This window comes from Myxine glutinosa, chromosome 13, assembly GCF_964187855.1.
Source record: "Myxine glutinosa chromosome 13, kmMyxGlut1.1, whole genome shotgun sequence".
NCBI classification, from domain to species: domain Eukaryota; kingdom Metazoa; phylum Chordata; class Myxini; order Myxiniformes; family Myxinidae; genus Myxine; species Myxine glutinosa.
Window position 1 is genome coordinate 29,738,521 of NC_136273.1, and position 25,091 is coordinate 29,763,611.

General features: G+C 40.4%; 1 protein-coding gene across 1 annotated transcript in view; it reads left to right on the forward strand.

Annotated features, from left to right (window-relative positions):
- The window catches only part of LOC144888625 (uncharacterized), a 76,743-nt gene that overhangs the window by 17,449 nt on the left and 34,203 nt on the right, over positions 1-25,091 (forward strand). Inside the window, exons 3-13 of the mRNA XM_078767230.1 lie at positions 3,682-3,814; positions 7,389-7,606; positions 7,698-7,830; positions 10,296-10,393; positions 12,393-12,513; positions 13,744-14,066; positions 15,203-15,305; positions 16,789-16,886; positions 20,556-20,685; positions 21,911-22,119; positions 23,755-24,493. Coding sequence (XP_078623356.1) covers positions 3,682-3,814; positions 7,389-7,606; positions 7,698-7,830; positions 10,296-10,393; positions 12,393-12,513; positions 13,744-14,066; positions 15,203-15,305; positions 16,789-16,886; positions 20,556-20,685; positions 21,911-22,119; positions 23,755-24,493 — 2,305 coding nt within the window. The remainder of the gene's footprint in view (positions 1-3,681; positions 3,815-7,388; positions 7,607-7,697; positions 7,831-10,295; positions 10,394-12,392; positions 12,514-13,743; positions 14,067-15,202; positions 15,306-16,788; positions 16,887-20,555; positions 20,686-21,910; positions 22,120-23,754; positions 24,494-25,091) is intronic.

Genomic DNA, 25,091 nt, shown 5'->3' on the forward strand with positions numbered 1-25,091 from the left:
CATTCTAATTGTAATATTTTATAGAGGTACTGACATTCTAATTGTAATATTTTATAGATGCACTCACATTCTAATTGTAATATTTTATAGATGCACTCACATTCTAATTGTAATATTTCATAGATGCACTCACATTCTAATTGTAATATTTTATAGATGCACTCACATTCTAATTGTAATATTTAATAGATGCACTCACATTCTAATTGTAATATTTTATAGATGCACTCACATTCTAATTGTAATATTTCATAGATGCACTCACATTCTAATTGTAATATTTAATAGATGCACTCACATTCTAATTGTAATATTTTATAGATGCACTCACATTCTAATTGTACATACTTTATAGACATACTCACATTCTAATTGTAATATTTTAGAGGTACTCACATTCTAATTGTACATACATTATAAACATACTCACATTCTAATTGTACATACATTATAGACATACTCACATTCTAATTGTAATATTTTATAGATGCACTCACATTCTAATTGTAATATTTTATAGATGCACTCACATTCTAATTGTAATATTTTATAGATGCACTAACATTCTAATTGTAATATTTTATAGAGGTATTCACATTCTAATTGTAATATTTTATCGATGCACTCACATTCTAATTGTAATATTTTATAGATGCACTCACATTCTAATTGTAATATTTTATAGAGGTACTGACATTCTAATTGTACATACTTTATAGACATACTCACATTCTAATTGTAATATTTTAGACATACTCACATTCTATTTGTAATACTTTATAGAGGTACTCACATTCTAATTGTAATATTTTATAGATGCACTAACATTCTAATTGTAATATTTTATAGAGGTATTCACATTCTAATTGTAATATTTTATCGATGCACTCACATTCTAATTGTAATATTTTATAGATGCACTCACATTCTAATTGTAATATTTCATAGATGCACTCACATTCTAATTGTACATACTTTATAGATATACTCACATTCTAATTGTAATATTTTATAGAGGTACTGACATTTGCTTCGTGCTCCTCCCCAACCCCCTAGTCACGGTGTACCTCCGAGCCCCGAGAGGAGTCACGTCAGGAAAAAAAAGTGTTATTCTGTATGCCAAAGATCAATGGTGAAGCCTCACCAATTGTTACAAACAAACCAGTATTGTATTAAGATCACACAAGAATAACAGTACAACAACAATAGTAATCAATTGTACAACCAATATATATTTCCTATGATGGTACCATCAGGTTCGTACAATGTAACTCACTGTGCTCCAAGTGAGCGAAAAGAAGAAGATTCCCAATATCTCTAATTCCCGGCTTCAAGCCAAAGTTGATTCCGGCTTCAAGCCAAAGTCGATCCGCTCCAGTGATCGTCAGAACGATGTCCAATCGAGACCAGAATCCCGTTGGGTTGGCAGTTACAGTCCTGCTGCCAAAGCTGTGCAAAGGCACCCTCAAGGCGACTGGGAAATCCAAAGGCGCCCTCCAGGCGACGGGGAAATCACACCCTCGGGTAGGGACGTTCCACGGCTCACAGTCGGCGAACTGCAAATTAATCTTCAAAAGCCACGTTGCACACACACACACCAGATACGTCTGAAAGCGGTGAAAACGGCTGACGAAGCAAAGAAACCTTGCTCGATGCGCAAAGCGCGTGAGTCAAAATGGCCGACTGCCCGTTCTCGAGACATAACGGCCCTTCGATGATTCTCTTCGGAATCAATCGCAAAACCTGACACGCAGGTTAATCTGTCACAGCGATAACAACTCTGTCGCAGGAATCCCTTTCCTGGGAAACCCAAAGTTCACTTGTGACTTTTGCTCGCCAATGTTTGCTCCAGACCGCAAAGCAACTATGCTTCTTGTCCGACTCCACTCGCTCCGCCTTCTTTTTCTCCTCTTCCTCCTTGTCGCCGTCCGGTTCCTGTTTCATTTAAAACATTAACCTTTTTACCTTTTGATGATAATAATTGCTATTTCCCTCAAACAACAATAATAATAATACATGGAATCAAAAGTTTACAGTGGATGAAAACCACAACAACGGAAGTGACGAATCCGTAACACATTCTAATTGTAATATTTCATAGATGCAATAACATTCTAATTGTAATATTTTATAGATGCACTCACATTCTAATTGTAATATTTTATCGATGTACTCACATTCTAATTGTGCATGTATAATAGAAATGTTGCTCAGACTCCGTGTGTGCATCCGTCAACAAATAGGGGATTTATACGCTGTACGTATGCTCGCCATCTTTTTATCAATCAGATGCTAGGCAATCTTCAAACAGTATGATGTGCTGTAGTTGAGTAAGGTGGCAATAGATGAGCTGGTTTCAATTTACAGTTTAAAACAAAATCTCTTCCTCTATCATCCTCTTCCTGACTTACATTAATGGTGCGTTTCATATCGATTAGATTCAGAAAATACTTGTTATATTGAATACTTTTTCTTTCAACATTTCCATTTTATTCATATAACAGTAATATATCGCCCCATTAAACAGTATTACTGATTATACACTGCCTTTTAAAGCATACGTAAATATATCTCTATATTACATTGGTATTCCCATCAGCAAAGCGACGGGTCTTATCTTCTTGTACTTTATAGAGGAACTCGGTTGTGTACTCCTGGCTACCACTAGGTGGCTTTTGTGGCCTATGGTAGCACATTCTGTGCAGACAAACAGGCAAACAAACCCACGTACCTAAATGCAATACCCTCTACTTTGGTGTGGGTAAAAAAACAAAAAACCTTTCATTGCTCAATATACAGAGTGTTCCAAATGTCATCACTCCATTTGTTTTGCTTATAACTTTTGAACCTATAAAAAACACAAACTGTAGAAATTGTAAAAAATAATATATTTTATTTTATTTCAATGAATCATGTTTTGAAAATGATGTCCAACAAATGGCCCCCTCCATTGCTCTGGCAAACTCTCGTTCTTTCTGTGGCATTTTGCATGACCCTGCTTGAAGTTTCTCCCAATAGATTGGCTATTTCAGCTCAGATGTTAAGTTTCAGCTCTGTCCGTTGCTTGGGGTCTCCCTGTACGTATCCGATCACTAGTTGATCCCGACTCCTCAAATCGCGCTACCAAACATCGAATTGTCTGAGCATTTGGTGTCCTTTGATTACCATATCGCCTTCGAAATTCTCTTTGCAGCTACGTTCGAAGATCTGTTTCTTGCGTACATCATAATGATTGCAGCCCGTTGTTGTGGTGTATAGTATTCCATCTTCAAATTATTGGGGTTCATCTTCTACAATCTGAAAAAAAAAAAAAAACATTTAAAAAAAAGTTACAGCTACTTAAAATGGGGTGATGACATTTGGAACACCCTGTATTATTAAACGTGAGGAGTGTCAAATTGATGCACGTGAACAGATGTATCGTGGTTCTCCCATATTTCCCTCCACAAACACTGGCATGATGTATACCTGTTCATACCAAATCATGCTTCAAAGTACCATAGTTCAAATATCAACATTAATTTAATTATTTAAAATAATTTAACATTGATTTTGACTATGCTAGAAGACAGTGAGTACTCACATTACAAGTCCATTGACTGCTTTTTATTTATTTATGAAGTCTATTTATTCTGTGTTTTTAACTTTTATTATGTTTTTTTTTTCGTTTTCCTGATTTAGCATTTTCGTGAGAGTATCTCGGCATCTGCATCAAGTGCCATTCGAAAAACTGCACCTTCTGGTACAGAAGGCCGGAAGCATTGCAGAAGAATGCTGCATGGATGGTGCTGAGGAAAACTGCTTTCATGAGAAGGTGGGAAAGAGGAGTTGCAGGAATTACAAAAAAAAAAAAAGGGAGTTTTATGAAGTATGGGGAAAAAGAAGTCTGCGAAAAGGGAGGTTTCAGAAAACCAAGGATTTTACAAAGAGCTATATGCTGAAAAGCAATTAATTTATTTGGAGAGCATAACAACATGTTCTCCAAGTAAATGGGGAGCATGTTGTTATGCTCTCCATAAGCATCCCCTTTATCTATTTTATCCCCTTCATCTATCTATCCCCTTTATATATTTGATGTGGACACCACCCGCTGCCGTGACGTCCCTCATACTTCAGGTAGGCAGGTTGCGGCCTCTTCACTCTCTTTAGACCTTGAAAAAAATTACAAGCTGGTCAAACACTTGGAATATATATACTCCTGACAAATCTCACACTCTCACTATCTCTCTCCGAAAGGGCAGTGTTGCAAGCCCTCCGATCTACTTTCTTAACAATCCTCTTGAGAAAGTTCACTCATTCAAACTCCTGGGTCTAAATATGAGCCATGATATTTCTTGGGCAAATCACATTCCAAAGTTTGCCTCCAAAGCCAGTCAACAACTGGGCATCCTGCATCATACAAAGTTCTTCCTCGGCACACCTGAACTCCGATCCACCTAAAATGCCTTCATCCACAGCTTGATGGAGTACTGCTCTCCTTTCTGGGCTGTCTCACCTGCCTCACATCTTGCTTAGGTTGTTGCCATGGAAGCCAAGGCCTTCAAGATTATTTTAATCACCCGTGATGAAGCTGAGCAAACTCTGCTCTTTTTGTGCTTTGTCCCTTCCAGGTTTCTGCAGGGTGAACGTGGTCCACCATCAACCCACTTCTGGTGAAACTCCCAAAAAACAGAATCGCTGCTCACCTCCACTCATTTTTTCCCCACCTTTGGAAACAATTTTCACATTCTCTTCTATCTCACTATTTCCTGCAGGTCTTCAAGACAGCTGTTTATCACCATCTCAGATCCCCATTCAAAACCATGATATTTTCTACCCTCGTTAACCCCATATCCCAAGCCCACTGGCTTTGAAATTCCACTTTTTCCTTCCTGAGTTTGTTGCTATATATCCATCTTGTCCATCCCAGGCATCGTCCCCTCCCCCTCATTCCTCCACATACCCATTGTTTGTCCAAGTTTCCCTTTATTTTGTCCTTCAAACTCTGCTGTTGGTGACCCACTGCCCCCTCTCTCTCTTTATTGTTCCTTTTGTTCTGTTGCATCCTGATCCATTCGGTATTCCAGCTCTTCCATTAACCTTGAAAAAAAACATTGTAGAAATATAGGAAAGTATTTGGTACATAAAGGGAGGTTTTGGGGCCATATATATTCAAATGTATATCCATAAAGAAGAAAGGTAATATCCTCTTCCTGTATCAGCCACAGTGCTCTACGACAAGTCTTAGGTTCAGTCCTTGTCCTCCTGTACATCTTTTCTTCTTTACAGGTGTCTCTGCGATACACCATACAATTGCACATCCCGCCGATATCTGCTGACCTGGAATCGATCAGATACTAGTCCAACACTTGGAAATCTCCTTCAATCCAGACAAATATTGTACTCTCAAGTCGGCTCTTCAGAGGGATTGTCAAGCTATTTTTGACCGATCTAGTTTTACAATTAACCCGCTGGAAAAAGGTCAGCCTCTCAAACCTTTCCACCACACCACCAGATACGATCTCTCCTGGGTGAATCGTATGCCAAAACTGGCCTTCAGAGCCAGCCACACAATGGGAAACCTACGTCGTGCCAAGTACTGCCTTAGTAAATCTGAAAGTCTTACATTTTGCAAGGCCTTTGTCCATACATTAATGTAGTACTGCTCTTCCCTAAAGACTGGCACACCAGCTTTTGTGGATGCTGTTTAATCTAAAGCTTTGAATACAATTGGGATTTTCAATGAAAAAGCAGATGCACATTGGTCTGTTGCTCCCTCAACACAGGGTTGGTGGCCTCTCTGTTTTGTATGCCTCTCCTCAGGTCTTGCTACCTCCATCTTTTTTATATGTCCATCATCAGTCCCTCCATCCATGTTCATGTTCTTCCAACAATTTCCTTCTTGTGAAACTCCTAAAAATCGTTGATTATCAAAAGTCATGGAAAAAAAACTTGCGTAAGAGTAGAGCAATAGGGGGAAAATAATCAATAATCACACAATGGGGTGAACTGGAAACTGGAAGAAAGGGTACATTATTTTTATATATATATATATATATATATATATATATATATATATATATATATATATATATATATATATATATGTATATATATATATGTATATATATATGTATATATATATGTATATGTATATATATATGTATATGTATATATATATGTATATGTATATGTATATATATATGTATATATATATATATATATATATATATATATATATATATATATATATATTGTTACGGAACCGGGGGACGGCACTCCCGTTAGCAAGGCGGGGGTTAATCCCCTTGTCCTGTTAAGCTGGCCGTCTCCGCCGGTCCTGGTACTTGTAACCTTCCTTTGCGGGGGGGATTGATCAGGGTTATTGGTCCAGGTATTAGCCCGAATACCTTTATCAATCCCTCCGCAAAACAGGGAGACAAGTACCGCTCGAATCCCGGACAAGATGGTATTTTGCCGAGCGGTTTAGCAATCCGGAATCCGAGCCGTTAGCAATTACTAACCCGATTATAAAGCGTTGGCTGAAATCGTGCCACAGGTACTCAATTGACAGAAATCACGAAAGCGATCGAATAAGAGAGGAAACCAAAGTAAAGGGAGAACAAAGATTTATTTACTACGTACAAAAACCCGAAGAGGAAACAAAAGAAGGGGCATGTACAAGGGAAGAAGAAGAAGCAGACACAGGGCAAGCTTATACAGGCTTAACTTATCAAACGCCCAGCACAGAACAAACACACTTACACGAAAGGATGGAATGGCAGGGATGGTATGGGAAGGCAGAGAAGGGTCCAGGCGCAGATGGTAGGCATTGAGGTCTGGCTCCAAGCGCGCGCTCCGGTCCACACTTTGGGGTCGAGGCGAAACCCGGCAAACAGCTCCGCGTGTCGTTGGACGCGACTGGACAATTATATAGCGGGGGATAGCTGGTATGTTGCATACGCAAGTTAAATCTCTGCCGGTCAATCCCCGTGGCTTTTATACTTCTCCCACCCCCCCCCGCCCCTTCCCACGCCTCCTCCCCCCCAGCCCTCTCCCTCCCACAGATGTTTGTGTGTGTTTGTGTGCTTCCCCTTTTCTCCCCATCTTGTCTACCGCTCCCCTTATCATATACTTTGTGTGTCTGTTTGATTTTGTGTGATAAATGTTGGCTCTTTCACGAGCCTCGATTCTGTATACAAAAAAAAACCCGGTAAAACTGCATGGTTACCCATGTGGTGTAGAAGAATCACATCCGGTGACTCAACCAACAAGAAACCAATGATGCTGTTTTTGTTTAAATTTCATAATTTTCATTCTGATGAGGTTTTCAACACTGCTTGAAGCTCCTTGACATAATATAACTGAATTGCTTGATTATAACACACTGTTTCCTTTACCTGGTTTAGAGGATGAAACTTACTGTACAAATCTGTGGCAATGAAGAAGTCAAAGCAAAATCTCCAGAACTGGTGAAGTGTTGTGAGAAAGAGCCAAAAGACCGTCCCAACTGCTTCTGGCGAATTAAACCAAAGGTCAAATACGTTGCAAAAGGAGCCCTCGAGGCCATTAATCCAGAGGAATTGTGCAACAAATTCAGCAATCACACGAGCGACTTCCAGAGGAGGTGAGTAATTGCTCCGTACTTGTAGGGAAGCTACAAAGAAGGGACTATTGCAAATAGCAAAATGACCTCACTTCTGGTTGTCTTTCCTTAGGGTGTTGCATCATATCTCGCCTCTCCTTGAAAACTCTTTACCTCGACAAATCATCCTTCTTTCTTCCATTATCACACATGCGGCAGAAGAATGCTGTGACAAAGATGACAAGACTGCCTGTATTCAACAAAAGGTACGGTACTGTGGTATGATGTCTTACTGTATGCTTTAGAATGTAATTAATTATATATCCTGCAAAAGGATAATATTGTAAGTATGCTTAGTTTAGTGATGTGTACTTGAGATCAGTTGTGGTGTCTGAAGGAAAAGTCGCGAAAGTCACATTGGAACAGCTCGTGACTTACTAGGTTTTCCCTCAGGATGATAAGAGTATTTAAAGAGTTTTGGAGAAATTGATCCCTTCGATGCTTTGAATACAAAATACTCGCATGTGTGTGTCGATAAAAAAACAAGCTTGATACACACAAGTGTGAAGATGTTTGTAGATCACCCAACCATGGGTTATCCACCGATTGGGCATTCATGATCTCCAGCTCAATCAGCCCTCAGTCTACAGACCATAAAGAGTAGACCCGACATGACGTCTTAATCCTCCCTTCTCAAGGAATCTTCTTGCATTTTGTAAATGACTTGTTGGGATCAATAAATTGGTTCAAACTTTCCACTAACTTACAGAATGTTCCAGAGGTTGCTTCATTTTTATGCCTCCGCCGATGAAGTCGCCCGTGGCATTATGATTTTAGGTTGTCCGTCCGGCTGTCCATCAGTCCGTCCGTCCGTGATAGGTTTTCGTTCCCACGATAACTTGAGAACGGCTAAAGGGATCTTAGTCAAACTTGGCACAGGTAGGTATAATGAGGTAAAGATGGACTGATTAGATTTTGGGGTCACAAAGTCAAAGGGCAAAGGTCAGAGGTCATGTTAGGTAAAAAAATACTATTACACCGCTAACTTGTGAACCAGTGATAGGATTCTGACCAAATTTGGTGCACTTATGAACAATGATGTACGGATGAACCGATTCGATTTTGGGGTCAAGAGGTCAAAGTTAAAAGTCTGCAATAGGTCTATAACTTGAGAATGGCTGAAGTGATCCAATTCAAACTCAGTACAGGTGTATATATAATGTTGTGAAGATTAAGTGATTAGATTTTGGGGTCAAAGGTCGAAGGTCAAATCTGTAATAGGTCTATAACTTGAGAATGGCCGAAGTGATCTAATTTTTAGCACCACTTTCAATGTTAGGGCTAGCAAGTAAAAACATTTCTACTAGTTATAGCAAGAGTATGTTGTTTATCGAGCCCAATCCAATGGGCTCGATAAACTCAAGATGTCAAATGAATCTGGAGTCATTACATTCCTATTATAATATAAATTTTCTTTTTCTAGCAATGGCTCTACATTTTCTGTATTGTTTTGGTGAATATTGGAGAATCGAGTAAAGTTCAATCACAAACTGCGGTGCATTATTGAAGGGACATGCATCGACTATAAATGGACAAGGTGTGTGTTTGTGTGGCATGTTTTTTAGTGGAGTTCTATTGAAGCTTTCCGATGTGGAATGTGATACACCGAAATGATCGTTATGATCTCCTGAGTTGATTAGGCTAATTTAATAAAAAATAATCCGGAAGAATTCCCATGTTTCTAAACATGCGCCATTTTAAGGTGTATAGAGCAGTTTAATAAATAGGTCCTTCCATGGCATGGTATTCCAATTACAAAATAAATATCAAAACGAGTGATAACATTGTGACAAGAAGAAGACCATTCCTTTTGCATCTTCAGATGCATCGGACTGCCGAAGCAGTTTCCTGGGCAATGTGGGCATAATTCTGGACGGGTCGCCACTCCAACGCAGGATACTTGAATGGCTCATTCTTCCCAGTAAGCCGGTACTCATTTTGCCGACCTCAGAAGGATGGCAGGCTGAGTCAACCCACCTGGTGTTCATCAACAACATGACAGGGGCTCAAACTCAAGATCTTAAGCCAGCCACCTTAACCGTTAAGCCAACACCAGGCTCCAACATTGTAACACAGTATATATTAATTAATACTGATAATATTAACAACAATAATAGTTTGTCACTTCACTTGCGAATAATAATAATGGATGTGTACTCCCCTGCCCTGGCACAAGCGCATCTGGGATTGGTAAAAGGCAAGCTAAAGCTCAGTCAGAACAGCAGGCAGGTATGCAACAAGGGTGTGAAGACCAATGACAATTTGGTCCACTGGACCAACTGGCCCACTCTTTGTGAAAATTTGGCACTTTCTTATTGCTCAGAGTGGGATGGGTGATAATGGGGGAGAACGGGGTGTGGGGACCCCATCCTTGAATTTCGTGTCAATCGGACCAACGGTTGCAGAGAAAAGCATACTCACGTTCTGTGCGGACAAACGGACCCAAATGCAATACCCTCTCTGGCGAGGGTAAATGTTTGCTTTCTTTCATGGACCAACAGGAACTTGGGTTCACTATAAGTAGTCGGGTACCAGCCAGTTACAACATATAAAGCTGAGAAAAAGCAAAGAATGTATGTCGTACTGTGTACTCATAGTGCCTGTTTCAGGTTTCAGGAAGTTAACAGTATCTCTGGCAAGGGGACCTAAAGATGTTTATTTTCGCAATCAGAAAGCAGATGTGAAACATCTGTATGAAGAAGCTCTGAAGAAAGGACAAGAATCATGTCACGAATTAGAAGAGCTTGGACCGGAAAGATACACTGCCAGGTTCGTCATGACCTCTGCCTTTCCTTTGTATCATCACGATTGAGTCGAGTAAGTTATGATCAGTCTTTTACATAAATTACATCCTCATCCCCACAGGTAAGTATAGCAGTGTGTTCAAAATTGTGAAAAGCTTGATAATATCATCCCACTGAGGTTTGTGATACTACTCTTTTATGTATTTAATATAATATTGCTAATAGCAATTTTGGATTCTTTATTTCATGCAAGCGATGAAAACAGCTGAAGGTATTTACCAACATCATTCCCTCACTCGATAATGACATGCGCATGGTCTTATCGCCAATATTGTGCATGACCTCTCCTTGTTAGTTTTCTTCAACTCAATGAACTTTTGAATACCATTAAAATAACTCAAATAATTTTGGATTATCCGAGCAACCATGAAACAGGAAGTCGAGCCCATGTCCATATCCTTGGCCTTCCTTCTACAGGGGGGCCTGAAAGTTGCCTTATGCCTGCTAAATTTCTCACACCTCCCTCCCTTCAGCCCTCCCACCTCTCAAGCAAGGGCTATTTTCGAAATTTCGATATGACGGATGAATGCTAAATGTGGCCTTTTGCACACACATTGTGTGTGTTTACAGTGACTCGGTTCTGCTTGACGAGCACTTTTAACCTGCTGTTGCTCGCACAAAATCTGATTCGAATCATTTTTTAAACATAATCTTCAGGATTTAAACGAAAGAGTGGCAATTTCAAAATGGTTAATCAAAATCGTTCTGTTCCTGAATACAAACCAAAATGATCGTTATGATTCCCTGAGTTGATTAGGCTAACTTACTACAAGTAATCCGGAAGAATTCAGAATTCCCATGTTTCTTGCACTCACTGAAATGTAATCTTGCACTCACGGAAATATATAGGCATACGAGAAATATCCACAGATGAGACGTGCCAGGTTTGTACCATTTCCTGTTGATACAAGCTGGATATAACACACATACACATGGACGGACACTTCTCATTTTACCAACACATGCAAAAATCTAGTAAAATTTATCTTGTCGCCTGGAACCAAACGAAATACTGTATATATTTACAACGGCATTCACAGCCCATACAGCTCCCACTCACACCATCCCCAACCCCTCCTCCCAAACATGGTTAATAGCAAATATCATCATTTTAAACTTAACTGTACATCGACAAGCCCCAGATATGACCTTCCCATCAGTGTTAAGGAGCAACTAAACAAACCAGACATGGTGCCTCCCTCTGGGAGGTCTTGCTGAATGTTGGTAATGATGGCATCGGTTTTCCAATCGAAGAAGTCCATTAAATAAATCACCAAGCCTGCCATGTTCACACGAGGTAATCCCGCAAGGTTCAAAGTCCACTCAGTCACATGGATGATCTGGGCGGTTGGGTAGAATGCGCCGTCTACTACCCATCCACAGGCCTTGCATGGGCCCACATCGTTGGGGGGTTGTTGTTTTTTTTGTAGTACTGGCTGAAAGATATAAACTTTTTGGACGAGTTGATCAGAAAGTTTTCCAACGCTTTCATTTTCTAAGTATTTTCAGCTTCTTTCAGAAGCTTTGTGAGCCATCTTAGGTTAAAAAAATCCTTACCTGGCACGCACGATATACAATCGGCCTCCTCGATGGACTTCGTTGCTCGGGTTTTCTGTGCATGCGCATCGATCATTCTGGGGCATTTATCTTACCATATTTGGGGCATATTCTGGGGCAGATTACATCATTTTGAAAGTCGTGTATTGTCCAATCACATGCCATCTTATCTTACTAACCACACGTTTCTTTTTGGACCTGTATGTGCATGGTTGGAAGCTTTGGTTTTGTACTGTTAAAGAAGACTTGAGATGAAAACAACTTCATAATTAGGTCATTTTCTGCTTCATAGTATGATCATTTTCGATGTTATTGTAATCTTGCATGGAGCAGTTTAAAGTAATATTTCCTCTCTTATCCACAATGGCATATACAGATCCCTATTCATAACTGTCTCTGTTCCGCAGGATTGTGATGCGTATAGCTCAGCGTGCAGGTGAGCTGGAATTTGAAGAGGCATTAAAGTTGGCTCAGACATTTGTCAAAATGCTTAGTCACTGCTGCGAACATACCTGCACTCTCCGTAAGGTAAGCACTACAATACCACTCGGACTACAGATAATAATTTAAAAAATACGAGAGATCTACACGGGGCCTGTACCACATCAGAAACCATAACCACTTATATGCTATGTATATATTACCTCATTCTGAGACGTGTAAACACTACAAACACCACTTGGTGGTGTAAATGTTCGAGCGTCCGCTCTGAGTCTGGGAGGTGGGTGGTTCAAACCCTGAATGAGTCATGCTATAAGACTTTAAAAATGGTACATGCCGCTAACTTGCTTGACGCTGAGCATTTGCAAAAGATAGAGCACGGGCAAACAACCACAGGTTGATCTGCCAGAATCTTCAGAATCGAAGGATATACTAACCTAACCAGAAGAAGAGGAAGAAGAAATTTCTTTCACATCCTGTTGAGCTCAGGATTTTTTTCAAATTGATTTTCTGCTCCATCTCTCAAATGGTGGGTCAATCCATTTTGGGGTAAAATTATGTCACTGATGATGCGTTGGGCTTCGGAAACGAGAGATCCTACATCGCTTTACTTTCCGATACCCTACATGTTAGGTAGTCTCAATTAACAGATGTGTTTTCCTATGAGCGCTTCATTTTAAGATCAATATATTGCTCGTGATGCTTGAATGGAGAAACAGCAACGCCATTGCTTGTATGACAATGTATTTTGGTTTTGGGGTCAAGGTGCATGTGTATTAGTTTTAGTCTTTGTATGACTGTCTTCTTTGGTCTTTTGCTTTGTCTTTACAGTCTATACATGTTACTAGCTTTGTCCGAATGTTTGGATTACGTCCTTTTTACCTTTCTACATCAAACACCTGATTTGATTTTTGTCTGGTCGGAAACTCCACCATGTTTGGTCTTCGGACTATGGCATGTGTTTAGCTTTGTCACGATTATTTAAACTTTTTTATGGATACAATTCTCAACGCAGAAACAACAGACACTTATTGTATGGCCATGCATATTGACATTAGGATGAAAGTCCATGTTTTTCTTTGAGATGATTCTCCTGGCTTTGCATGATCATGATGTACTCTCGGTATTTAGGTCAGGTGGCATTGGCTCAACTTTGTCACAATGTTTTGGTTTTTCAGTTTTAACATTTATTATATTAAAATAAGTTTCTCAAAGGAGATGCGTGCCCACCATCGACGCTTAAAATTGCCATGAGCTTGAACACTCTTGTTAGGTACACGTCTTTGCTAACCCATGGAGAAAATTCTCTCCTCTCAGAGCTCTACTTTGAAAGACCTCCTCTGCTTGCATCCGGGAGTGGTCAAGCACCCAAAATTTTACAAATGCTGCCATATGAGCCAAGATGAGGCCTCCACCTGTTTTGACAATCTCCGAGATCGGGAACCCGTTCCCTACTCTGGGCATCACCATGTGGAAGCTGAACATGATCATGACGAGCACCATCATAAGGATGAGCACCATCATAAGGATGAACACCATCATAAGGATGAACACCATCATGAGGAACACCACAACTGGGCAGAGGATTTTGCCTGCAATCCAGCACTCTGCACGATCAAAGGCCATGACATATTGCATAGGTGAGAAGATATGGTTCTTTAGTTATTGCATTATTCATTGTTGTCAATTGAAATGAGATTAATTAGGTTTTGAAAGAAGCTTTCGTGTAGTGCCAATAGGGAACTTTATCGATCCAATGATATCTCTCAAATATAGTAGGCCTCTGCATACCGAAAGTACTGGCCTAGTTCCGTCCTGAGATGCTAAATAGGAAATGGAAGTCAAGGATATATATATATATATATATATATATATATATATATATATGTGTGTGTGTGTGTGTGTGTGTGTGTGTGTGTGTCCTGAAATGAGGCTAACCCCTGCCCTAGCAGGGACAATGGCCTTAAAATGCCTGTTGTTGTTGTGTTGTATAAGTCCTGAAATACAACTCGTAAACGATATCTACACCTCGGAAGATGCAAACCATTTTTGTAGCTTTCGGTTGAGCCTCCCCTGTTTTCTTATCTCTCTGACCCTTCCCAGCTCCTCTGAGATGCACACATTCTTCTAACAGCCGTTTCATGGTTGAGATCCCAAAATCCAGACTTACTGCACGTCTTCACCCATTTCCTCCTCTTTTCACCTGTTTTTGAAACCTCTTTCCTGAGACTGTTTAATCCCACTCTTCCTTCCAGAGCTTCAAGCATGCCACTCCCTATCCCTCCTTGCAATCCTTTCTATCTTCATTAAACCGACCTAAACCAATCCTCTTACTTAAAGGTTAATGTGTTTTTTCCCCTCTCCTCCACTCCTATTTCTTATTCATTCAGAATGAATGAATAAGAAATTATTCATTTTTATTCTTATTTCCATTCTTATTTATCATTCTCATTTCTCATTCTTATTTCCTTATTCATTTTCCTACTTGTTGAGTCCAAAATGTGGCCCTATTGTCAATCCGTTACCTTTTTATCCTGTGCAATTTCACTCTTTTGAAAGCCTTGACCATGTCTATTTTAAGGTGGAGGTTAAGGCAACATTTAAGAATTCACTTAAAATTTTGGCAAATCTTCTTTTTTTAGCAAAAGGATAACTGTTGATGGCAATACCATTGAGTGACTGGTCAAATACATTGATACTCTGGATGTAGCGAGCATTTTATGTGATGCGTGATGTCTAAGCATATTGTTTTCCTTTGTGGTATTTGTCGGTTCAGAATGATTTTTGAAGTGGCTCGAAGGTTTCCCACTGCAGGCCATGGATGGATTGCTGACCTGGCAGTTTCTCGACACCAACTCCAGACTGCGTGCTGCAATAAGGTGATTTTAACACTCTCTCTCTCTCTCACACACACACACACACACACACACACACACACACACACACACACACACACACACACACACACACACACACACTGCTGTGTTTTCCGGGAGAAGAGAGTGGGGATCACTTTTCGCTGTGGGTGCCTTTGCTGCGCCCCCTACTGCTCCCTCCTCTACAATATCACTCTTAGTTGCAGCTTCCTCCACTTCCTCTAAACGCACATGGTCCTGCCCGTTTTTGTTAGACATAGTTGTTTTATTTAGAATTTCCAACCTTGCTATTCACCGTTATAAAATTTTGAGTGTTACCGAGTCAGGGGGTCCAAAAGATCCCTGACACCAAATGTTACGGGTTTGCCAGTCAGCACGATCTGACCACACATTCCAATATACACATTTTGTAGTGGCTTTTGGTTGCTTCAAAATGGCCAATGCATGTGGTAGCTTATAACCTTCCACAGATTCTGAAGTACTAACATCCAAAATTTGGGGCCTCTAGATGCTCCTGTTCGGCTGTGAAGAGTAAGAAACAAATGCACAAACACTTGAAATTATTTCCAAGATATGCACACACGAGAGGAAGATCGAAACAATGTTAATTTTCATGAATTGCCACGATGTGAGTCGACATTGTACAAAACAACACAGTATGTGAGATTTGAACCTGGGATCTCAGTAGTCAGCCTAAGTGCTCAGATGGGAATGGGAAACAGGTGACACAGCAGTCATGCTTCGATGAACAGCACACACCGTGACACCTTTGGTGTTATAATATAATGCAATCATTAGTTGAAAGCCACCAGTGTGCTGGAATGTTCTGACACCACCTGATGACCTCTTTTATCTTAATAACCACTTATACCAAGGTAAACCTTATACTGTGTATGACACTGATCTGCATCACACATCTTACAAAATCACAGCAACTGCATATTTTTGGTTGCATGGAAAGAAGATTCGGATCAATGAAAGACATTGCAAACCTGTTTCTCTTGTGAGATCATGAGCGTAACGGATCTTCTTATGTAAGGTCCCATGGGGTTGGCATCGGGATTGGCTCAAGTCTTACATGAACTGGCTGGTCAGGCCTGACATTCGACTGGAGCTGATTTTGGTGGGTTTTTTGAAATATGACAGTGTTCTGGTGATAGAAACATACCTACTCAACATCCTAAAGCAATGTATGGGATATTTAGCACCCACCAGCAGTCAATACCCTGCATGCGAAACACCTTCCTGACAAATTTTAGTCTAATCGACAATCAAACCAAGATGAGACAGATTATAGGTAAGTGCGATACCTTTAAGTTATCCTAGCCATCCAGAGTATATAATGTGTGAACTTAAAAGTTTATCATATGTATAGGGTCATATGAAAACAGATAGTTCATAGATTTTTCATCTTGATAACTAATCAAGTTGCCGTTTTGATGTAACTTGTTGCTCGCTTTCTATTGCTGTGCGTCATGTTCCATAGCTCGTTCGGTTCCGTTCAGAAGAACAACGAGCAAAGGCTATTGGGAGAATTTTCTGCAGGAGATTCAAGATTATGGGCGAAAAAGGAATCACGCAAAGGTAAGAAATATAAAGATTTGGCATTTGCATCGCGAAGACCCCACTGTGCCCCTGAAGTTGAAAGCAAAAGCGCGTCCAATGCCACACGGTTGTTCTGAATAATGGCAAATATTATCCTGTAATATCTAATCAACTGTGACGTGTATCACTGCACAACCAATGAACATGGTGGACATTCGGCAGCTTTGGGGAATTCCCAAACTTTGGGGCATTTATGCGTTGGGGCATTGTTTGTTTCTATTTCAATGTTTGTTCCTCTGGTTGCCTCCTCTGGTTGCCTTTATAAACAACACAGACGTTTTATTCAGTTTGCTTGAAAATAAATACCATATTTTTGTATTGTATACTGGATAAATTCAGAACTCAAACAGTTAAAGGTCGCACCTTACTTATTGCTTCTCACCATTCCTTTTGGGTTGACTTGCTAGCTCATAGAGTGCATGCGCCTTTTGGATGTCTAGCCTGGGTTCCATTTCCAGCCTGACTATAAATTGTCATCATGGTGCTTCTCCAGGCGGTTGTTGCATTACCAAGTGCTCCGTCCTTTGGAGGGGATGTAAAACTGGCTGTCCTGTCTGATAACATTCACTGGTCGATGTGAAACATCCCATAATACAATTCAAAAAAGTAGGGTTTCTTCATAATGCATGTGCCATTGTGACTGTACCTTGACCAAATTACAAACTCCAACCCTGATCACAGGGGGCAGTTGAGGGGAGCAATACCAAAAGGTCAACATAGGCCAAAAGGTCAACAACCTTTTCAAATTTCTAAAATCCTCAATTTTCATCCGATTGACTTGAAATCTGAATAAGATTTTCATATCACCTTATTGAAACCAACCACCAAATATTTTTGAGGTCAACATAGGCCAAAAGGTCAACATAGGCCAAATTTCTAAAATTGTCAATTTACATCCGATTAACTTCAAATTTGAAGACGATTTGCATATCAGGTCACTTAATTCAACCACCAATTATTTGTGAGGTCAAAAGGATGCTCTACTGAGTGCCATTCAACTTTGTTCTCTTTTGCCAAGTGTCGCTCTATGAGTGATTTTTCATTTATTTATTTTTGATTCATTTAAGTAAATATTAACACCAGTAATATAAGAATAAGGAGAAGGCAGTCAATGTATGGAGATAATCTGATTTGAACGATGAGTGGAATAGATGGCAATGATATATCAGTTTAAATTATGCTCAGATATAGAAATACAACTAATTATTCAATTATATGTTATGATGCTGATTGAGTGAATGATTGCTGTTGAGTACCTGCTTGCTGGGATGAATGATCCCGGTGTGTACCCCGATTTAGAATAGGTACACCGTGTCCCTGCGCATCGTAAGAGGCGAGTAAGGGTTGGTGTCAGGAAGGGCATCCGGCCATAAAAACATTGCCTCAAACAGGGAACCATGATTGTCATTGGGCCCGCAAGGCTAACCCCTGCTCTAGCAGGGAAAAATGGCCTTAAAAATGGTCATTCATTCATGCGACACCTGGAATTCAATCACCACCAACGTAAACTTCACTTTTCTTCGACAACACAAACCGCAAATTTACTTTTCTTTGACACAAACAAGGAATTTGGTTTTCTATGATAAGCAGCAAAATCGTACTTTATCAAATTTTATCATATTCATTGTACGATCAATAATCATAAAATTGGTTTTCTACATCACAAACCGCACTATTGGTTTTCTACAGCACAAACCGCACTATTGATTTTCTACAACACAAACCGCACTATTGGTTTTCTACAACACAAACCGCACTATTGGTTTTCTACAACACAACCCGCATTATTGGTTTTCTACAACACAATCCGCACTATTGGTTTTCTACAACACAATCCGCATTATTGGTTTTCTACAACACAAACCGCACTATTGGTTTTCTACAACACAATCCGCATTATTGGTTTTCTACAACACAAACCGCACTATTGGTTTTCTACAACACAAACCGCACTATTGGTTTTCCACAACACAAACCGCACTAATGGTTTTCCACAACACAAACTGCACTATTGGTTTTCCACAACACAAACCGCACTATTGGTTTTCTACAACACAAACCACATTATTGGTTTTCTACAACACAAACCGCGCTATTGGTTTTCTACAACACAACCCGCACTAATGGTTTTCTACAACACAATCTGCACTATTGGTTTTCTACAACACAAATCGCACTATTGGTTTTCTACAACACAACCCGCATTATTGGTTTTCTACAACACAAACCGCACTATTGGTTTTCTACAACACAATCCGCATTATTGGTTTTCTACAACACAAACCGCACTATTGGTTTTCCACAACACAAACCGCACTAATGGTTTTCCACAACGCAAACCGCACTATTGGTTTTCCACAACACAAACCGCACTATTGGTTTTCTACAACACAAACCACATTATTGGTTTTCTACAACACAAGCCGCGCTATTGGTTTTCTACAACACAACCCGCACTAATGGTTTTCTACAACACAACCTGCACTATTGGTTTTCTACAACACAACCCGCATTATTGGTTTTCTACAACACAAACCGCACTATTGGTTTTCTACAACACAATCCGCATTATTGGTTTTCTACAACACAAACCGCACTATTGGTTTTCCACAACACAAACCGCACTATTGGTTTTCCACAACACAAACCGCACGATTGGTTTTCCACAACATAAACCGCACTGTTAGTTTTCTACAACACAAACCACATTATTGGTTTTCTACAACACAAACCGCACTATTGGTTTTCTACAACACAAACCGCACTATTGATTTTTTTACAACACAACCCGCACTATTGATTTTTTTTACAACACAACCCGCACTATTGTTTTTTTTTTTACAACACAACCTGCACTATCGGTTGTTTTTTTTTTACAACACAACCCACACTATTGTATTTTTTTTTTTACAACACAAACCGCACTATTTGGTTTTTTTTACAGCACAAACTGCACTATTGATTTTTTTTTTTTACAACACAAACGCACAGTTGGTTATTTTTACAAGACAAACTGCTAAATTGGTTTTCTACAACACAAACCGCACTATTGATTTTCTACAACACAAACCGCACGATTGATTTTTTTTACAACACAAACCGCACTATTGATTTTTTTTTTACAACACAAACCGCACTATTGATTTTCTACAACACAAACCACACTAATGATTTTGTACAACACAAACCGCACCATTGATTTTCTACAACACAAACCGCACTATTGATTTTTTTTACAACACAAACCGCCAAATTGGTTTTCTACGACACAAACCACCAAAATGGTTTTCTACAACACAAACCGCACTATTGATTTTCTACAACACAAATCACCAAATTGGTTTTCTACAACACAAACCGCACTATTGATTGTTTTTTTTACAACACAAACCGCACTATTGATTTTTTTTACAACACAAACCACACTATTGATTTTTTTTACATCACAAACCGCACTATTGATTTTTTTTACAACACAAACCACCAAATTGGTTTTCTACAACACAAACCACCATAATGGTTTTCTACAACACAAACCACCAAATTGGTTGAATAAAACACTTAACCACACAATTGGTTCCTTACAAAACAAAGTGAAAAATCTGTTTCCTATAACATCAACTGCAAATTTTGTTTTTCCGTTTACAGGGCGTTCCTTCGGGTTTCTCAGGAAGTTCCAACCATCTCTGAGGAAGATGCGATGAAGATGGCAGAGGAGGTTGCTCACAAGGTCGAAAAATGTTGTCACAGGCATCATGCGGCCTGTCTGCATGATGAGGTAGGTAAAAGGGATAGAGGGTGGCATTGGTAGCCCCTAGCTAGGCCCATGCAACGAATGGAATTGTATGGGGCCTGAGGCAACAGGGGCTCCCACGTGCCCAAAAATGGTGCATAATCTTTGGAGATGGGACCCACGAGGGTGGTCATGGTGGTCATGGTGATGGGGGGTGGGGCGGGGGGAGGAGGGAGGTTATTTTGATGACAAAACACATCATCTTGTGAGTGGTGTTAAACACAATGAAAAGGAATGCTCAGTTGTCGAGCTAGAACAGCAGTTGTAGAGCTCGTTGTCTCGTCTTACATGTTCATTCTGAATAAGAATGCCATTGTTAACTGAACAGCGTGTTTATATTTTTTGTTTAGCGGTTTCGGAGAAAATCATGTTCAAAATTTTCCCTTTAATTCAACATGGCTGCCATTCCATGTGACCCATGATGTCAAAGTTAGCAATAAAATATTCTCCATTGGGAGTCCCTTCTATGTTTTTCAAGTTTCGCATTGATCGGACAAGTGGTTGCAGGAAAAAACATTTGTAAAGCGAAAATATATAGGACACACACACACACACACACACACACACACACACACACACACACACACACACACACACACACACACACACACACACACACACACACACACACGGACAGTGGCGTCAATATAAATCAATACGATCAACAAAAAAACCCTCATTATTACATGCAACGGTGCGGAAAAGCGAAAGATAGCTCAACAGAAGGTGAAAATTGAAATTTCATTTGAAAAATTGATGAAAAGGAATTGAAGATTTTGAAAAAAAAATAGATTGACAAGGCGAAAATTGATTGAAAATCACCCAAAATCGACACAAGTGGTAGAGAATTTGCGTCGGCAGCATCTTCTGAACCGGAGGGGGGTGGCAAATGAAGTAGGGCTCTACAACCTTCATCTTATGACACAATTACTTCCTCTGGCAAGTTTGGTTGAAATTGGATCATTAATTACCGAATGCATCGGCCACAGACATGTAGCGACAGACAGACCGACACCAAATTGCGTATTTTAGTATGAGCACAGGCGCCCCCACTGGGTCACTATTGTGTTTTGCATGGTGCTTCCAAATGACTAACGCCACCACTGGAGGGTGGTATAGTCGAGTGTTATGACTGGCGGTTGGAGGGCGGGGTGGGGGTTAGGAGGTGGGGAAGAAATAAGTTTCATCCTTTTTTTTCTCTCTTTCTCAGCTGCATCTCGTCCTGGATGTTATCTGCAAACACGCGTCAGAGCTCCCTTCTGAAGCTCACCGTTGCTGCCTGATCGCTGGCCAAGGCCGCCTGTCGTGCTTCGACCATCTGAGACCTCATCGTGTGATGGGTGCTACCGTTGTTAATCCTCATCTGCAGGACTTATGCTCATTCCATAACCACTCAACACCTCACGATCTTGAAAATGCGTACGTTAATTTTATTGAAAACATTAACCAAAATTTAATTACTCCTCGAGAAAATTCACTTGCTTTTTTTGGAGGTTTTGTGGTGGCAGTTTGAGAAGGCTTGTAGTTACCATCATCATAATTACCCTCCGTTTGTATTTGTGTCCGTTTGTTACTTTAAAAATCGAAGATTTTTCAAGTACAATATATTTGACCGTTATTCTTATGCGTTATTCTGTCTGTCTGTCTGTCAATCGCCTACAGGTCACAATTTTAAAGCAATCGTCACGAAACTTCACCAGATGGTAGAGTTGGTCAAAAGGAAGAAGCTTTTGAGATCAAATTGATTGATTTTGAGGTCAAAGGTCATCTTAAGGTCAAATTTCTAAAATTGTAATTTTTCATCCGATTGACTTGAAAATTGAACATCATTTGCATATTGAGTGACTAAATTGGGAAACCAACTATTTTATAGGTCAAAAGGTCAACCCAAGATGAAACTTCTATCATCAATTTTCATCCAAAAAATCATCAATTTTAATCTGATTGACCCGAGCTTTGATTAAGATGGTGAATTTTAATCTTCATGAAATGGACAATTTTATGTATCCATGGCAACTTTTTTGGGAGGGGGTGAGGGGGGATTTTGCGAGTATCGTGCTCTGCAACCGTTCATCCGATCGGCAATAAATTTTCACCTTAGGAAGGCCTCGCTGCCGCCTCCTGTAGAATTTAAAAAATGACTATGATGCCATAAGTCACGTGATAGGGCGCCATCTTGGAAAAACCGAAAAACTTTGCACCTCTATATCTCCGAAACCGCTCCATGGAATTTTTTTGGAACATGGCTCATTGTCAAGTACTCCCTCCCCATGGGGAACATCATATCATCATTCATGATGATGTCATCGGTGCTTTCATTATGATGTCATAATTAGACAAGTAGAACGCTTTGATCCGATCAGTTTGAAATTTCGTGAGCATGATCTACACAAAAATTGTATGGCAGAATTAAATTGATGATGTCATTGGTCACATGGTTCGGCAGCCATATTGGATTGAACAAAATCTACGTCGTCAATAAACCACACAAACACAGCACTTATAAACACCACACAAACACGTCCTGGCGAGGATCTCCAATCTCTGATTGCTCTTTTTTGTTTCATATGCAGCACATGGCTGCGTGTTTGCATCATTTGCCGTGAGCGTAGCTGCGCCACAGATGCAGTGCCCCCTGTACGTTATAGTAGGAATTTTGAATTTGGCCAGGCTATTGACAATAACTCACATCCTCTTCACAAAAAAGACTGTGAGATCTTTAACCTCCATAATCTAATGCTAGCAGATGGCTTAACCAGTTTAACATCAATCCAATAAACGCCACAGACATTGATGCCTCACCCTCCTTGCGTATAACACCAGGATGACAGTTTATAGTTGGACCAACATTAAAATCTAGGTGTGTGCATATCCTGTCAGCACTGGCTTGTGGTTAAACATTGTGCATCTGCAAAAGCCTCTGGTCTGGAAATGAAAAATCCATGTCCCCTTCACTTTTTTTCCTTCATATAAGATGGACTACCTCTTGTTGGGAATATAAATAGTTTTTGTTTTAGCGCTCTAATTGCAGATTTTTTGTCTTGATTCCCATAGTGTGCTCTTCAATGTGGCGAAGCAATTTCCCCGAGCGGCGGCTCACCTGGTCCATCACTTGACCCATGATATCATGGGTGTTGCTGAGAAATGCTGTCACAAACACTCAGACCACGACAGCCATGAAAAAAACCAAGAAATTGATCATCATTACCATGCCCACCATCGACACAATGGCAAACACAGTCACCATGGCAGTCATAGTCACAGTGACAGTCACAGTCATGGTGACTCTCATGAGCATCATAACGACTCAAGCCATTCCCACTCTCATGAGCATCATAGCGACTCAAGCCATTCCCACTCTCATGAGCATCATGGCCACGGAAGCCATGCCCACTCTCATAAGCGTCATGGCCACGGAAGCCATTCCCACTCTCATAAGCATCATGGCCACGGAAGCGATTCCCACTCTCATGAGCATCATGGCCACGGAAGCGATTCCCACTCTCATGAGCATCATAACGACTCAAGCCATTCCCACTCTCATGAGCATCATGGCCACGGAAGCGATTCCCACTCTCATGAGCATCATAACGACTCAAGCCATTCCCACTCTCATGAGCATCATGGCCACGGAAGCGATTCCCACTCTCATGAGCATCATAACGACTCAAGCCATTCCCACTCTCATGAACACCATGCTCATGGGGATAGCGATGAGCACGACCATTTTCCTCACCATGAAGTTGATTTGTTTGGTCACCCCATCAAACATGATGATTGCATTAAGCAGGAGGTGAGTTTGTGTAAATCTCTATCATGTACTGTTTGTACTTCCAGACTATATCATAACCATTGTTATTATAAGTACCTAATGGAGGGAACCACCCACGTATGATGTTTAAAATGTCAAAAACAGGATATTTAGCTTACAGATGCCCTTAAAAGTCTTAACTATAACCCCAGTCTTAACTATAAGTTCTGTAGCCCGAATGTCGGATTAAGCTTGTATCTTCGTCCCTGTTACAGTCCTGTTACGAGAGGGCGGGGCATGCTAATTAGTACAGGGATTATGGGTAAAATTCCCTTGTGTGTCGTTCCCTCTGTGAGCATCCCAGTGTCCCTTATGGAAACGCACTCCCATAGACACTTAGATAGGCCCTTAGTGCACCATATTAATTAAATCCCCCTCCGCCACAAGACGATAAAACTGACCGGAAGAGCACCAGCAAGCAGCCGCGCAGTTTTACACCACGGCAGGCAGGCTGAGGCCACGCCCAACTTGCGAAGGATTAGTCGAGGGAGGGCAGTGACGTCAGAGGAGAAGGAGACCACGAACCGTGAGCCGACATTTTTTTTCTCTTCTCATGCTGGATCGATAGCGAGCGGTCGCA